Consider the following 16866-nt stretch of genomic DNA (forward strand, 5'->3'; position numbering starts at 1 on the left):
TGCCCCACCGCGCTGCCCCAGGCCACTTGCTAGCTTGGGAGACAAGCCAGGGCTTGGTGGAGTCTGGTCCTGTGTCCACAGGTAGGGGCCGGGGATGGTGGGGAGAGCATCGAATCCATGAAGGCGGTTGGGTGCGCTGACAGGTCCCAGGCAAACCTCTGTGGCCAGTCATGGCCCAGCCCTGCTTGTCTCTCCTAGAGGGGCCAGGATTCCCTGGCCCGGCTCCACCCCTTGCAGCCAGCAGCCTTCCCCTCAGCTGGCTCTCTCTCCCTGTAGGGCTTTGCCTCTGCTGGGAACGCTCTTCCCCACACACACCGCCCACTTCTGCTTGTCTCTTGTCCATCCCTGTCCATTCCCGGGCGTCCTGAAGCAGTGAGCCTCAGCCTTGCCCACGACCCATGTGTCCATGTCCCAGGTGCCCATGACCCACGACAGTTCCCTCAGAGGGGATGTTCTTCTTCCAGCTCTCTTTGTTCCCTGGGTTTACTCTGCTCCCCTGTCCCAGTCGAGGAAGCATGTATGGAGCGCCTGCTGTATGCCCTGCACTGTCAGGGGGAGACAGAGCAGCTCTGCTACAGTCACCCAGTGGCACTCCAGTTCTGGTCCGAAGGCCCCCTCCCCGTTTCCTTCCCCTTGATCTCAGCCCAAACTCCTTCCCTCCTCACCTCTCTATTTTCCACTTAAGCACTTTTGAAAAACGCCCACGCCTGTGGCTGCTTTTCAGGTCAGGGAGCCCTGTGGGTGCTGTGGGAGCTGGGGGGCCTCAGCCGGACCCTAGGCCCCATCTTGACAACGAGACATCCCAGGGGATGCAAAATACCCTCAACATGGTGAGAATCCCCCAAAGTTTCTTGACTGCTTCCTAGAGACACGGTCCATTGTCCTGTAAATTTCTAGGATGGGAGCTGTGGGGAACCCCAGTTTCCAGGATATACTCAGCCACAGACAGGAGAGGAGCCCCCACCCCAGAGAGTGCTCATTGTGTGGAAAGGACAAGGCCCAGAGAGTGCACAGACACCCTGGAGGCAGCCATGCCAGATCCTCCCGCCTCACAGACCACTTGGCAGTTTTGGCCAAAGGGTTGGTCTGTGACGCGTCAGGATGATGCCGAGGCCCCTGCCTCCAGCCTGGAGCTACACGGAGCTGGCAGAGTGAGAGGCCAGATGAGGATCCCAGCGGAGTGAGGAGGGAGAGGAGGCAGCTCGCACCGGGTCTGGAGGTGCCCCAGACACATGCAGTGGGAGGGGGAGCTGGCTGGCCTTGAGCTGTCCCGCCCTGCTCTTGAACTCCGTGTTCCCATCCGGGAGTCAGGGCTGGCTGCCCTGATCCCAGGAACACCCAAGTCCTAGGCCCCCAACTCAGGGTGTGGGGGTCTGGGCTCTGTGGGTCAGCAGGAGGTCACCCAAAGGTCCGCCTGTCCATCCCCCCCCCCCCCACGTCCAGACTAATGTGAGGCCTGGACTAGGCTTTCCAGCACTGGGGAAAGGTCCTGCCCGGGACAGTATTCCCCATATTAAGGGCTCCCCTGGATGAGGCCCCGCCCACTCTGAGGAGGCTGCTCCTTCCACAGTGCTCAGCCAATCCCTGGAGCTCATTCCTGCTCATTTGCATGCCGCATTTCCATTGGCTGAGGACACACAGGTTAGGATCTTGGTTACCTGATTGTAGGGGCGGGCAGGGTACTGGGGGACCTGGCAGGTTGGAGTAGGGGTTACCTCTGGGGGAGACTGTCTCTGCTGGGCCATTCTGGGGAGCCTGAGGGCTAAGGGCTGGGGCTCTGATGGGGGTGGGGGAGCAGACTCTAGGGGGGGGTGGGGGTGTGTGTGCTGGATTCAGGGTGACCTGCCTTAGCGTCAAGTCTGGGTCCCAAAGGGCCACCAGCTGCATAAGAACTCTGGTTATAGTGAGGGATCTTCCTTAAATCCTCCCCCTCCTACTCATCAAGATGACTCAGAGCAGGAAAGATACCCACCCAAGGTCACACAGCCAGGACGCAGCAGCACAGCTGGGACCTCACTTCCAGTCTGGCTCCCACTGCAAGGCTGAGTCCTTCCCTCCAGGGAGGCCCTCTAGGGCCAATTCTTATTTTTAGCTGCCTCGTCTCGGGGAGGGCTATATTTTGGCTTCCTTGCAAAGTGGTGACGACATTGATGATGGTTTTACAAGGACCCAGTCCCTCGGCTTTCACCTTAGATCTAGTGGCACCATGTTTGTGGCTCTGAGTTGCAGGGTGGTGGGCTCGCGGGTGTGTGCGTGTGTGTGAGCGCGTGTGCACAGGCTTTGTTCCTGGCATTTTGGTGGGTGAGATAAGAGGAAACAACAGAACCGCTGGGAGCGGCAGGCAGATAGATAACGCGATAGGGCTGCTCTACCACCAGGCCTATCTGCTGGTATCGCAGTTCCCTTTTCTTTCTGCTTGGGGGGCAGGGTGGAACACACCCCCACCCCACCCCCACGCTGGGGCCTGAGCTGGGGGCCTCCCTCTGAGGTGCGCTCCCTCTGTATCTTTAACACACCCAGCACCCAGGCCTAGAGCCCCTGGCTTGAAGCGGTGGGGGTCCCCAGGGTCAGTGTCAGCACTGAGGTGGGTGACGAATGCAGGGGAGCACCTGCTCTCAAGAGAGGACCCAGTTCGCTCTCACCAGCCACGCCAAAAGGGCCCCGAGGAGGCTGACCCCCGTTCTAGGATGAGGGCAGGGAGCCCAGTGAGATGACACGGCTGGGCTGTGCTGGGGCCAGGATCTGAACCCTGGGCCCCAGATCTGGAGAATGGATACAGAGTTCCTTCCTTGAGAAGCCCTGCCAGCCCCGGGAGGGTACGGCTGGGCAGGCACAGGGGCCCTCAGGGAGATGACCAGAGAAGCCACTGACTCCCAGCCCAGTGCCTGTAGGGCAGGTCTTGGTGTCTTCAGCCTTGTTTTTGTAGACGTAGAAACAGAGGCTCAGGACAGGGAAGTGCCTGTGAACACAGCGATAGGCAGGCTGGACCCCCTCCTCACCCCTACGTTCTCTCTGGCCCTGGTGAAAGCAGAGGGTCCGAGGGGAGGACTGCTTGGCCCACGGGACAGACGTTCTGGAACCCCTGGGCTGCTGTTGAGAGCACCCCGGAAGGATGCTGGCAGGATGGAGGAGGAGGTGCTGCCAGCAGGGAGGCTTCGGGGACCCTGGCTCCTGCAGGCACCCCAGGGAACCCCACGTCCGGCTGCATGGGACCCAGGATGCTCTCCCCACCTCTCTCCCTTTCCTCCCTCAAAGGCCGAGGAGGCTATAGTGCAATCCTGCCTGTCGCACGGGTGAGGAAGCAGTGAGTAACCTGCCCATGCCCCCCCCAACCTGGGGGCAGGGTTCAAACTCAGACAACCCCCCCACTCTGGGCCCCCTCCCCCACATATGCATCCATTTTACTGGAAACAGCTGACTTCCTCTAGAATACTGAAACGAAATAAAACCCAATGACAGAAAGAAACTAACTTTGTCACCAAAGGGGCCTATTTTTTGAGGACAGATGAAATGATCCCCACATGTAAGAGGGAGCAGTCACCCCGTTGTCCCCCACCCACTCCTGGAAAGGACTGTGCGGTCCTCACCCTCTCTGTGCCTGGGCATTTCCCCCTAATCAGAGGGCAGTCCCCTTAGAGCAGGTGGAAGCCCACGGGTGCCAACACCCCAAGAACCTCCAGGATGGAGACCCAGACCTTGACCAGGCCTCTGCCTCAGATCTCTATGGTTCCCTCCTGTGCTGTGTGATCTTGGCTGGGTTACGTAACCTCTCTGAGCCTCGAGTCCGCCAAGAAGAAATGAGGTCGCTGGTGCCCCTGCCAGGATGTCAGAGGGTGTTATAGGAGAACACGGGTCACGTCCAGGCCTGGTGTACCGCAAGCACTCAGCAAACGGAGCTGTCAGCTAACAAGGGTTCCACTTGGACGGGAAGTGGGAAGCCCCTGACCCACTGAGAAATGTCACTGACTGTCCCATCAGGCCTCCTGCCTCTAGGATCTCATTTCTCAAGAGTTGCTTAAAAAATAAATGCAAAGAGCAGGAAAGACAGCCAGCTGCCCTGTGCCTGCCGGGAGCCCCAGCACAGCCCCTCTGCTGGCTTTCTGCATGGAGAGGGCAGGGTGCCTGGCCGCCTCTCCCCACCCATGCCCCTCCCCCATGGCTGCCGCACCTGTCCCTCAGCTGGAGGATTAGCCCCACGGCGGCCCTAATCGCGCTCATCACACCATCAGCGCTGGATCTCGGATCAGCTGAAGGAGGTGGCTTTATCCAGACAGACGTGGAGATGGCACCTCAGCCCCACCTGGGCACTAGCTGTCACATGCGGCGGCCGGTGGGCCTCTGAAGGCAGGGCGGGGAGACAGCTGCCCCGCTAGGTCCCTCAACATTTATGGGGCACCTACTGTATAACCAGACACGGCCCGTTCCAGGGGTTGGGGAGAGAGAGCAGAAACCCAGACTGGCAAATTTCCCACATTCTCACCCCACACCTGGCCCACTGGACAGAGGAGGACACTGAGGCCCAGTGATACATCCCAGGAATTCGCACCAGGCAGCCGGTCCAGACATCCAGCTCTGGCGAGGAGCTGGTGAGGCCTACGTCCCCATGAGGGTGCCCCTCGGCCCTCACTCCCGCCAACACCACTCCTGCTACCCTGGCCCCGGGACACTGTCTTCACACAGAGGCCTGGGAGGTGCAGGCCGGACATGCCAAGGTTCATGGCCTGCGGGGGGGCCAGGAGAGGCCGGGAGAGATGGCTCCCACCCTGACCACCCTCCTCCCTACCTTCTTTTTCAAAACATAATTTATCTGTGTATTATCAAGAAATCCAGACACTTTAATCAGTGAGCTATGAAGTCAGAATTTCCATTCTTATCTGCGGGAGGAGTGGAAATGGAGGAGATAGCGCGGAGGGATCGCTGGTGGGGAATGTTAATGGGTGGAGAGGCTGGGCTATTGGCCACGGAGACGCCATATCTCCCCCATTATCAAGGCCGTATCTCCCCAACCATCTCGGCGCGGTAATGGGGCCAGTTCAACTTTCCGAGTTATCACAGGAGCTGAAACCTGCGCCCGCCAGAGGCCTGGACCAGGAGACAGTTCGGGCAGACCAGGGCCTGGCCGGCAAAGCCAAGGTGGAGAGGGGGACCTGGCTGGGGCCCCTGGGGGCCCCTGACCATCAAGACCCCTGCAGTGAGCAGAGGGGGGTTCCTCTGCTCTCTGGGAAAACGTCCAGTTTTGGTGGAGCAGAACATAGACATCCTGTGCAGGAGGGGAAACTGAGGCAGCAGGCAACCTCAGGGTCCCAGTGGGGCTGGGTGGCCTCGGCCCTCCCAAGCCATGCCAGGCCTATGACATGAAAAGGGTGGGTGTGTGGAGGCATGGCAGCGGGGGACGGGATGCGAGCAGCCTGCCGCCCTACCCGCGGCCCTCAGGGTCTCCACCCCACCCCCAAAGCCTCCTCCAGATCCCCAGCCCCAGGAGCAGGAAGCATCAGTAATAAAACAGCCCTAGTGGGCTCTGCCCCTGCCAGTCCTGACTTGGGGTTTGGGGTATGCTCAGCACGGCCCTAAAATGTTGAGGGCTTGCCACCTGCCTGCAGGTCCCGATGTTGGACACCCTGGGGGATGGGGCACCAGGGCTCATAAACAGAACACCTCTGCCCAGGGGTCCCCACGGCCACTCACTCCTTAGGGAGCACTACAGCTGAGGTGTGGAGCAAGGGGCTCACCCGGGGGCCCCGTGTGACCGGGAACTACCCCAGGTGGGCTCAGTCATCGGTTGCCAGTGCAGCCCTGGCTCTGGTCTCCCTCCTGCAGCTGGGGGGGGTGGGGGTTGGGGGTGGGCTGCGGCCTCTCTGGCCCAGGAAGGGAAGGGACTGGCCCAAGGTCACAGAGCCAGCAGGGGGAGACCACAGCTGGATGCTGGAACTGCAAGAAGGCCTCGGTTTCCTGGACTTGAACACAGTGGCACCACGCCCAGCAGGGACAGCTCTGGACTGGGATACCACGACCGTCACCATCCTCTCTCCTTCCAGGGTGGGGAGCTTGAGCTGCCATCCAGAGTATGACTTTCCAACTCTTTAAGCCTCAGTTTTCCCTCTGAGCACTGAGCTAACTGCTGAGCCCAGGTTGTGAACTCACGGCTGCAAGAGTTGGGCACCCAGCAGGGGCTTAGTAGATGCTCAGCTAACGTCTGCTGTCATGACCAATGCCCACATGGTCGCTGGTCTCAGGATGAGCTTGGGGCCCCAGTGAGCGGGGGTCACACGAGGAGGCTGCGGCTTTCTCTCTCATTGCACGGGGCCAAGTGCCTGATGCCAGGGCCACCTTAAGAGCAGAGGGGGGCTGAGAAAGCAGCAGTGCCCTGGATGAGCCTGTGGGAGCCTGCGAGGGCCTGTTCTAGTGGCGGGCCCTCGGGCAGCTCTTCCCCGCTGCCCATCAGAGGATGGAGCCGAGACCCCCGTCCAGGGGCCCCTCTGCCTCCCGCTCCTGCTCCCGGGGACTCCCAGGACTCCACTCCTGCTGCATATTGCAGGGTGGAGAAAAGGGAGACTAACGCAGGAGGCTGCGGCAGGTGCACATGGCAGGTCGGGAAAGCTGGACGGCTTTAAGTGAGACGCCAAGAGAAACTGGCAGGAAGCAGGGCAAGGGAGGTTGGGGGATGTCGTCCCCCTCTTCATTTTAACTTTGCCAAATGACACAGATGACGCAGGGGCTCTGGCCCAGGCTGGACCTCTGCCGTCAGGTCTCACCAGCCTCACCGCCCTGTGAGCTCAGTATAATGGTACTACTGAAACCCTACAGGGGAACCGAGGCTCCGGGTGGGGGCTGGGCGTGCACCCAGCCCAGCGTCTCCACGACATTCCTGCGCTGCAGAGGTGGAGACTGAGGCTCAGGAAGGCAGCGTGATGTCTGTGGACCTGCAGAGCCTAAGAGCCTCGCCCCCGGGGTGCTCCTGCTGCCACATGCCACCCACATGCAGAGCCCCTACTGTGGCTGGCCCCTCCTGCCCAGGGTACAACATGCACCCCAGTTCTGGGGGTGCCCAGGAGCTGGTGTGGGGTTACACAGACTGCCCCTCCCATCCCCTTTCCACATTGTTCATGTCCTGTGTGACCCTGGTGCAACCACCCACCCTCTCTGATCCTCCATTTTCTGGTGCAAAATGGTTTGAGAACCCCAGCCGAATCTAGCTGACTGGGTCTCTGTCCCTGGACCAGCCTGGGGACCTGGGCCAGGGCTGAGCTCCAACTGTATGGGGCTCACATCATACCCATCACCTCTTTCACGGGAGCAGAAACCGTGGGTCCCCGGCCAGCAGGCCCAGGAGAGGCAGAACGGAGGGACAGGAGGGGAGGGGAGGGGCCTGCCTATCTGCCCAGCTCTGGCCCAAGGTCAGCCACCACATTCCTGCCCCAGCGGGCGCTGCCTTCTCCCAAACAGGAGACCAGAGATGGGGCGGGGGGTGGGGAGGCAGGGCTGGGCCAGGAGGACACAGGACAACTCAGGAGGGCAGGGCAGGTGGCTGGGGGCTGCGTGGGCACTGTCCAGAGAAACCTGGGCCCACCTCTGGGGTCCACAGACCCCAGCTCCTGGGTCACAAGGTCTTGAGCATGTCACTGCCTCCCAGGGCCTCAGTTTTCTTGCTTGTAAGATGGGTCAATCAATAAAGCTGATGATTGTTAACAGCAGGTAAGATACCTGCGCTGGAAAGGGACTGAGGGGGCCTGAACCAGCCCTGTCCTACAGTCAGGGCACGTGGCCCATGGCTTACCCCCAATGCAAAAAGTAATACATGAAGGAAAAGAAGGCAGGAGGCAGGACTCTGTGTGACACGTCCAGCCCTGGGGAATTCTGGCAAAATATCAGCAGTGCAGCCAGGAGCTCCCAAGGCTGCCACGTCCACCCAGGACATGACCCCAGACAGCACTTTACAGTTTGCATCTGGGATCTCACGGATCCCACATACAGTCCCCAGGAGGGGGTGCTCTTATTAAGCTCCCATTTCAAAAGCAGAAACTGAGGCAGGAGACAGGCCCCTGCCCACAGGGTCATAGCAAGGCCAGGACTCAGGCCACGTGGCAGCCTACGCAGAGTCAAGGGCTGGCCGTTGGCCTGGATCTCAGAGCTCCCATGCCCTGCTGTGGGGCACTGGGTGGGGTGGAGTAGAGATGGAACCCCTGGGACCTGGAGCAAAAGGGTCCTGTCCTCAGCCTGCATGGTGGCCCCAGGGATGGCTGGGGCGGGTGGCAGCAACCTGCCACCCAGCAACAACACCCCCCTCTGATGTGGCAGCCAGGTGTGCCCCAGAAGCACTGCTCATCGTTTCTGTGTCCCAGCCTTGCGAGAGCACGTTCACACTCCTTCCACAGACGAGAAAACACAAGATGCCTCCTGAGGCCCCTGGGCTAGCAGCTGTGATGCTGGAGCTGAAGGCAGGCCCACAGGGCTGGAATGGAAAGTTGGGGAGCGGGGCAGGACACAAGGCCCAGCCTCTTGCCATCTTCATCAGGACGGTGGACTGGGATGTGCCCATTGAACCAGTGGGCAAACTGAGGCAAAGGTGGGACACCACACTGATGCTGAACGGGCACCTTCGGCAAGACCCTGTTCATTCCAGGCCTCTAGCTCCTCATCTGTGAAGTAGGTACTGGGACGCAGGAGGCCCTAGGATCCTCTCATTTGGCTACCTGACCCCACAGCCCTTCAGCTCTGGGCTGGCTTGGTCCAAACCCATCCAGAGCTCAGGCAGGGAGGGAGCGGGGGTGGGGTGGGGGAGAGGGGACAGGGCGGGAGAGGAGGCGGGGGGTGGGGGAGAGAGGAACGTTGCTGCAAACTGCCCAATGCAGGCCTTCTTCTCTGATGGGGAAACTCAGCTCAGAGAGGGCAAGTGATGCCAGGTTTGCACAGCCTGGGCACTTGCTCGGCAAGCTGTCATTGGAATGGCTGGAGGGAAAGACTAGCCACAAAGAGGAGTGATGGGAGTGGGGGAGGTTGGGGTGCCCACTTCCTGGACAGGGTCCTTGTATGTGTTTTACTCTCTGGTGACAGTTTGGGAAAAGAGATTTGTCCCTCACAGATAAACTGGAAACCACAGATCTGACTTGACCGATGGACCACAAAGATATCTCGGAGAAGGAGGATGGGGATGCTGGCAGCTGTCTGAGGTGATGTGTATTTCACATCGATGCCCAGGGACCACCAGTGTCATCATCCCTATTGTGCAGACGGGGAAACTGAGGTCGAAAGGGGGTGAAAAGAGAAGCCAGAGAGAAACCCTCCCAGTCTCGGCTTGAGCCCAGGCCCCAGTGAGGGGTCAGCCCTGATGGGGGCTGGCCCTCCCCTCCTCACAGGACCACACACACTGCAGCTTGAGGGCAGCTGAGTCCTCACACAGGGGGCCACCTGCTTCCAGTTGCCACAGTCGAGGACATGGGAGGCTCACTTGGCAGGTGTTGGCCCTCATTTCTGCAACTCTCCTGGGACCAGGCCACTCCTGCCAGAGTAGGGAACAGTGGGCAAGATCCAGAGAGCGAATATGTGACAGTGGCCTCAGTCTCCCCCTCTGTGAAATGGGGACAGGGCTGTTGCAGGAAGGGGGAGCAGGGCCAGGACAACCAATAGGATACTGGCTGGTGGGCAGGAGCCAGCCAGGCGCCCAAGCACTGCCCGGCCGGCCTTCGTGCAGGGCCAGGCCTGGGTCTATTGGGGGGGGGGGGCGATACCCATCAGCGAGGCAACAACTGCCTCCAGGAGGAGGCCTGTCGATGGCAGATAGGCTGCCGGGAGTATTATTCACGAGCCCGTCAAGCCCCAGGAACGTCTGGTTGGCATAGAAACAGGAGATAAGGGGTACAATTAATGGCATCGTGTTCCCTCCTCCTTTCTTCCCCAACTGACCCATTTAAATCCCTGGCGGTGCTGGTGCCATGCTGGGCTCCCAGTGACCTCTGGGGAGGGGCTGGTCAGGTGGGCGGGATGAGACCAGGGCTCAGGCCCTGGGCAGGTCTGGCTAAAGCCTCCTGGAAGCCCACTCCTGCCAACGTGAACATCTCAGGAAGGAGCCATGGGAAACTTGGCAAGAGCAGGGCTGAGGGAAGACTGTTGGGCACCTCTGCTCCCAGGGGCCCATTGCACAGCTGTGGAGACTGAGGCTGGGAAGCCCAGAGGCAGACAGAAGTGAGGGTTCCTCACTCCTCTGAGCAGTGTGCTGCTCAGAGAGGGGCCATACTGCCAGCCTTCCAACTACAGCTGTCATTTTCTTGGGCGAGAACTCCTCTGCACTTTGGTTTCCCCATGAGGTAAACGGTAAGAACGGACCCGCCCTAAGACACCGTGTGGCCTGGCGCGGTAGTAGCTACTACTGGTATCACTGTTACTGCCTAATGAGCAAAAGAGCTGTCTTCCCTCAGACCCAGGGATGCAGGAAAACCAAGAACCACTTAGAGCCAGTGTGAAGGCCCAAACTTAGGGCCTGCGAGCCCAGCCCGGGTCGCAGCCCAACAGCGGGGGCTCCAGTCAGGGGCAGCTGTGTAGCCAAAGCCCCCTGTCTCCCTGCTTCTCGGCCATCATGGTGCGGTGGTGGGCGTTGCACGGTGGCCCCCAGAACCAGGCGACTCCCTCGGCCTCCCACACCTGGAGGGGATGTGCATGGCTCTGTGAAGATGATCCCTCTTAAGTTCCTAAAAACTCAGATAGAGACCACCTTAGCCCCTTCCGGCCCCACCCAGGCTCTCCCTGGAACTGGCTCAGCCAGAAGACGCTGCCAGCCCCCAGGTGGGTGTTGGGCTGCTAGGGGGAGCGGGTAGGTAGCTTAAAGCTTGGAGTGAATGAGTCATCCTGTGGCCACCAATAATTTGCTTAATCAAACTCTGAGGATGTGTGAAAAACACCCCCACCTGCGATGGAGCGGCTGCTGGGGCATGGACCGGCAGGGCTTCTTCCGGGAGCCCCTTGCCTGGCTGTCCTTGGTGTCCACTCGCCATCTGGAATCATGGTCCCTGGGAGCCCTCCCACTGCAAAGGGGCTCAGCACCCCCAGTCTGACCTGGGGGCTTTCCATGTCCCCACTGTTTAGAGCTGGAAACTGAAGCTAGCCCATTGTCCCTGGAGGCACCCCCACACTGGGCTCTTTCCTGACCCCTGCTGGAGGTCCCCCCTTGCAGGCAGAGCCCCATCTGCCCCCTCTCCCATTTCTCACACTGCTCTCCCTCTGCCTCTGGTTAGCTTACCCCACCTCTGGCTCCCAGGGCAGTGACTGTGACCCAGTGCTTGCATACAGCAAGTGCTCAATAAAGACCTGCTGAGTGAATCAAGGCAGGTCGGAGTAGACCTTCCCTTCTGATTTTCAAGACCCGCTCAAAAAAAAAAGCTAGTACACTGGCTCCCCCCAACCTCAACCCGGCAGTGGAAGCCACTTTGATTCTTTATTCAAAAAAAAAAACAAACCTGCACGCAGGTTATACCTACCACTTGCTAGGAAGACCCCCAACCCCAACTTGACTCAAGGGGGGAAAACATCCTCTCCTTCCGCCTTTGACTTTATCTCACACCATCTAATAGGAATCAGGGTTGGGTGTCCCCCACCTCCTGGCCGCTGCAAAGTCAGTTTTCTTTCATTTTGACGGACTGTACCACCCGCAGGGGGAGGATCAACTTCTTGGCAATGAAGTGTGTTTGGGATGAAAACTCGCCCAAACGGACCCAGGCACGCATGCCCCTCCACCCCTCCCCGGCCGTCGGAGGACCCCACTCGCCCCAGCCGCGCCGCCCCTGCGCTGTTGTTGCCTCCAACCCTGCCGGGCCTGGTGGCCGTAGATAAGGCCTCTTATCGCTGTTGGAGATCGCCATCCGGCCGACCGGCCCGGCGCTTATCTGAGCTCCCATCGACCCGGGCGGGAGGAAACCTCGGCGGGCTGGGGGCGCCGGGGGTCCCTAGCTGCGCTCCGCCCCGCGCTCCCCGCCAGCGCGGCCCGGCCTATCGTCGCAGCCATCTGGCCGGCCAAGGCCGCGCTCCCGCCTCGCCCTCCCCCGCTCCCACGTTTGAAGTTAATAAATGGGAACGCCTATCGCCTCCGCCATCGGTTGTGCGCCTTATCAGCGCGGCACATCTATCTGCGCGCGGAACAAAAGGCGTACAGAGGCGCGGGCAGCTGCGCCCCGGCTTTGGTGGGGGCACGGAGGCGGCGCCCCAAGCGCTCGCCGCCCACCCCCCCACTCGCGGCCTGGTCGCAGGTGAGGCCAGTGGAGCGGGCACACAGCTGCGAGGGCCCGTACGCACAGCCCCGGGCAGAGGGCGGGCGTGCGGGCTCCGCCGCTTGGTGACAATCAGCGCTCGCATCTTAACGCGCCTAGATCTGCCCGGGGGTGGAGGCGCCCCGGGCCGCAGGCTGAAGGGAGGGTTCCCCAGCTCCACCTCCCAGGGTCGGCTCCCTCCCTAGCCTGGTTCCCGGGCGCAAGGAAAGTCGACAGGGGGCTCGCCCTCCCGCCCGCTTTGGTCCCTGTCCACAACACGCTCCGCTCAGTCCACCCAGCCGAGCCCGGGCACTCGCCCCGCTCTGGGCCTTATCGGCGCTGGCATCGGCTCCCAACCTGCAATCTCCCGGCCCACGTTATCTGCATTTCTCATCACGCTGAAACACAGACACACGCACACAGAACAGACCCAACAGAGGCACACAGGGGAGGAGGGGAAAAAGAAACCAGAGAACCAGCGCAGATCGGGACCTGTGGGTGGTTTTAATACTTGAGTTGACTTGATAGAAGGCGACTTTCGGAAAACAGTCCCGCTTACACGCTGAGGAGTCAGGTTACGGGAACCCGGATTCACGCTTGCCTTCCCCTTCTATGGGATCTGGGGACTAGACACTCCCCCAGGAGCACTCACAAGGGGTCCTGAAGGCAGAGCTCACGTGGACAGAAGAGGCAGTGCTCAGGAGCATGGGGCTGGCCCCCTCTTTGCCTCCTGGGCAGCCCCAACGACCTGACGGTCTGGCCCAGGAGATGTAACCCGGGTAGAAAGCCCTGAGCCCTGGCCCTGGCTGCAGAGGCATGAAGTTATTATTGGCGTGGGGTGGGGAGTTGGGCTTCCTGTGCACTGCCCTCTTTCTCGCTGCTCAGGCAGCCGAGTGGCCCCAAGAGTTCAGGGTGCTCTTATTGCAGGGGTAGGGGGTTGGGGGCTGGGCATCAGCAGTGACTGCCTGGCCCCCCTGGGGAATGGCCTTTGGTCCAGATGGGTGAGAAACTTGGACGCCTGGCCCAGGACTGAGTCCCGGGAGACCCCTCCCTGACTAGAAGCAGCTCCTGGGATAGAAGGTGTGTGACCGCAAGCCTAGGAGCGCAAGAGCCCCTGTGGTCCTGGGTGGGACACATGGAGAAGGCCTCCAGGAGGCTGTCCCCCGGCAGGGAAAGCTCGAGTTGGAGACCCAGGAGACAGGGCTGGAGCCCAGCTCATGGGCTGTGGTAGCAGCACCCTCGCCCCCCCAGCCAGGAGGTTCTGTGGCCAGAAGGCATGGTGATGGGCACCCGCGGGTCTCTGTCACTTGGCTTGCACTTCCACGCGCCCTGGGTGCCCCTTCTCCCTCTCAGGTCTCTCTTTCTCCCTCTAGATACAAAGCCTGGGAGAGTCAACCGCGTGAGATAAGATCACAATTTCAGCCCGTCCCGACAGAACGATCTTATCAGGATGGGACTTGCAGAATGGAATATTTTAAACTTTATCTGAGCCCAGATCGGGGCCGCCTTATCGCTGCACCATCTCTGGGATGCGGGGGAGGGGCAGGCCGCGAGGTGGCCGCGCCCCCAGCCACCCCGTTCCGGCCCTCTAGGCGGACACCCCCTCCAGGCCGGACCCCCGGTGCTAGAGCCCAGACGCGGGGGCCCGGCCCGCCGGCAGAGATTAGATTACGGCGCGCTTGGCACACAGCGCGGGGGGCGCGGCGCGGGGTGAAGGTCGCGGGCGCCGCGGGCAGAGCGGGGCGGGCCGGGGGACGGGGGGCGGCGGCGGGGGTCGGGGCCGGCGGGCAAAGTTTGACTCACGCTTGATCTGCCGGGGGTTGCTCTGTTTCCTCCTGGACATGTCTCCGGCGCCGCGCGCCCTCCCGGCGGCCGCCTCTAGCCCCTGGTGGGCGGCGGCGGGCGGCGGGGGCGCGGCGGGGCCGCGGGGCGGCTCATGCCCCCGGCCCCTCGGCTCCACGGCCGCCCCGGCCCGCGCCCCCAGCCCGCCGCGTCCGGTCCGGCGCCGCTGAGGAGGCCGGAATCTCGGCCCGGCTGTGCGGCCGCGCAGACCGCCCGGGGCGGCGGGCGGCGGGCTGCTGCCGGCTTCTCCGCTCCCGCGCAGACGCCGCCGCCGCCGCCGCCGCCGCTGCTCCGCTCTTCTCAATGGAACCTGCGGGTAGCGCGCGGCAGACCTGGCGGCCTCTGCCTGGGCGCTCGGGGCGTGCGGGCGGGGCGTGCGCGTCACGGCGCCGCGCCTCCGGGCCCGCCCCGCCTCTGGCCCCGCCCCGCCGCCGGGCCCGGCCTCTGGCCCCGCCCCCGCCCCGCCGCCGGGCCCGCCTCTGGCTCCGGCCCCGCCCCCAGCGCCGCGCCCCGTCCCCGCCCGCGCAGCGCGCGCCCGCCCCCGGGCGGTCTTGCTTCTTCGGGCCTTGGCCTCTCCCCGCCTCGGCTGGCCCCGCCCCGACACCCTGGCTCTCCCACTTGCTTCCTCGCTGAAATGGTCCCGCCCCGCCTGCTGGCCCCGCCCCCAGGGAGCTGGCCCCGCCCCTGGGTGAACCTGTGGCCTTCTCCACACCTCTTTTGGCCCTGCTGCTTTGTCCCCAGGCCTGGCTCAGACTCTGCGACCCAATACACTCCGCCGCTTCGGATCACCGCGCCCGACCAGGCTCAAGCTCTCTCTTGACCCGCCCCCCGATGCCAGCTCCGCCCCCAAGCCTGACCTGACCTGGTTCGGCCCCTAAACTCCGAGGCCCCGCCCAGAGCACACCCCACCCCTCCGCTCACCTCTCCATCACTCCGCCCCGCTGCTCTATAACTCCGCCTCCAGGGCCTCTGACCCGCCCAGAACTCTTAGGCTGGGCGACCACCCTCCTCGGCCCGCGGGGTAGGGGACAATGAGGGCCGCGTCAAGCAGCCCGCGGCCTTGATGTCCCACATTGCCTGGGACCAGATTTGGGGTGTGGAGCCGGCTCTGGCACGGTGGGGATTCCGCTCAAGACTGGTGGAAGCAGCATCCGCGGGGTTCGCCACCTCTGGTGACCATAGCCCCAAATGGAGAGCGAGGGACTTCGGGCCCTCCTCCCTTGGGCTCAGATCTGGCTGGAAATCCGGAAGGCCGCAGAAGCCAACGGCCTGTGCCTGCTCTCCGCCCCTACTCTCCCGCCCCACCCCCACCCCGCAGCAGACCCCAGGCGTTGCCCCTCTGGGTTTCTCCTTCCCAGGCCGTGCCTCTCCAGGGCGCCCCTGCTGGAGGCCCAGGAAGTAGAAAGGAGCGAGGTTCCCACGGTCAGTACTGCCTGTTCCAGCCGTGGACACGGAGGCCAGCCCTTCTGTCCTTTGGAATATGTTCATGGGACCCCAGAGGCCCCTCACTTTCCAGGAGGCTCAAGGTTACACAGCATCAGAGTCGTTCCTGTGAGCTCAACTGTATTCCTTTAATATTCTTGGCCTGCTTTTGGTGTTTGCCCTCAGTCTGCCATCCTCAACCCCATATTCACAAGAAATAGGAAGTTAGCAGGGGCCAGAGGCAAAGGGGAAGAGCTTTGCAAACAGGGTGTCTGGATGCCTGTCTGCAAAGCTGGATCCACCCACCTGATGGCAGGTGATCCTCACAGTCATGTGTGGGGGCTGGCTGGGTGCTGAGCACTCTGCCCTGAGACCCCCTCATTCTGACTCCTATTGCCTTTGCCCTTCCCCACAGAAGACAAAGAATTTGCCCCCAGGACCTGGGCACTCTCCCCTGCTGCTGCTGCTCTCAGGAGGGCAGGAGGTTGGCAGGTGGGGCAGAAGGCTGAGGACCTCCAGGATAAGCCACTGCCCCAGGACAGGCCAGGAGGCCAAGAGACCTGTCCGGAGTCACGAGCTTGCCCACTCTTCCCACTCCATGCCCAGACCCAGTGGGTACAGCCTTCCTGCAGCTGCCATGGCGCTGTACCCCTTCTCTGCAGAGTACGCGGCCCATAGCTGGCTGGTTCACTCAGCCTGGGGCTCCCGCTATATCTGTCAATGAGACAAGGGACTCCACCTGTCTGGGTTTCCCATTGGGCCTGCTGCTTTCCCAAAGTGGGGAGCCTCTTTACAGGATGGGCATCTGGCAGTCAGGGGGATCCCTGGAAGAGGTGGCCACGAACTGGACTTCTGCCAGGTTTGAGGCTCCATGCACAGCGAGTGGCACCCAGGTTGGTACCACTGCTGGAGTGGCTGGAGGTCTGTGTGGAGGAGGGTTCTGAGGGTCAGCAGGAGCGGAAGAACCACGACCAGTTAGTGATTCCTGATCCCTGCGGGGGTAGGGGTGGGCTTCCCTTGTGGCTCAGTGGTAAAGAATCTGCCTGCAATGCAGGAGCCGCAGGAGACACTGTTCGAGCCCTCAATGGGGAAGATCCCCTGGAGGAGGGAATGGCAATCCACTCCAGTATTCTTGTCTAGAGAATCCCATGGTTAGAGGAGTCTGGCAGGCTACAGTCCACGGGGTTGCAGAGAGTCAGACACGACTGAGTACGCATGTTGAGGGAGAGCCGGGAGAGGACTGGCAGCACTTCAGGCTACTTTAGGCTCCCGAGATCCTCACTGCCCAGCGACTTAGGGGCAGGGGCAGGTCAGAAACAGAACCTGCTGACCAGGACCCACTTCATAATTCTTAGGGCTCAGTAGAAAA

General features: G+C 61.9%; 1 protein-coding gene and 1 long non-coding RNA gene across 3 annotated transcripts in view; one reads left to right on the forward strand and one right to left on the reverse strand.

Moving 5' to 3' along the window:
• ZFPM1 (zinc finger protein, FOG family member 1) overlaps nt 1–14440 on the reverse strand; it is a 61489-nt gene extending 47049 nt beyond the window's left edge. For both annotated transcript variants that reach the window (XM_081511991.1, XM_081511990.1), the window contains exon 1: nt 14037–14440. In XM_081511991.1, coding sequence (XP_081368117.1) covers nt 14037–14076 — 40 coding nt within the window. In that variant the 5' untranslated portion in view covers nt 14077–14440. The remainder of the gene's footprint in view (nt 1–14036) is intronic.
• LOC145514360 (uncharacterized) lies at nt 1147–3466 on the forward strand. The gene is made up of 3 exons (XR_014060084.1): nt 1147–1408; nt 1571–1641; nt 3032–3466. It is a non-coding gene; the product is annotated as an uncharacterized LOC145514360 (long non-coding RNA).
• Nucleotides 14441–16866: the final 2426 nt, after the last annotated feature.

The sequence above is a fragment of the Giraffa tippelskirchi genome, chromosome 7 (genome assembly GCF_054371585.1).
Source record: "Giraffa tippelskirchi isolate mGirTip1 chromosome 7, T2T-mGirTip1v1.2.pri, whole genome shotgun sequence".
Lineage (NCBI taxonomy): Eukaryota > Metazoa > Chordata > Mammalia > Artiodactyla > Giraffidae > Giraffa > Giraffa tippelskirchi.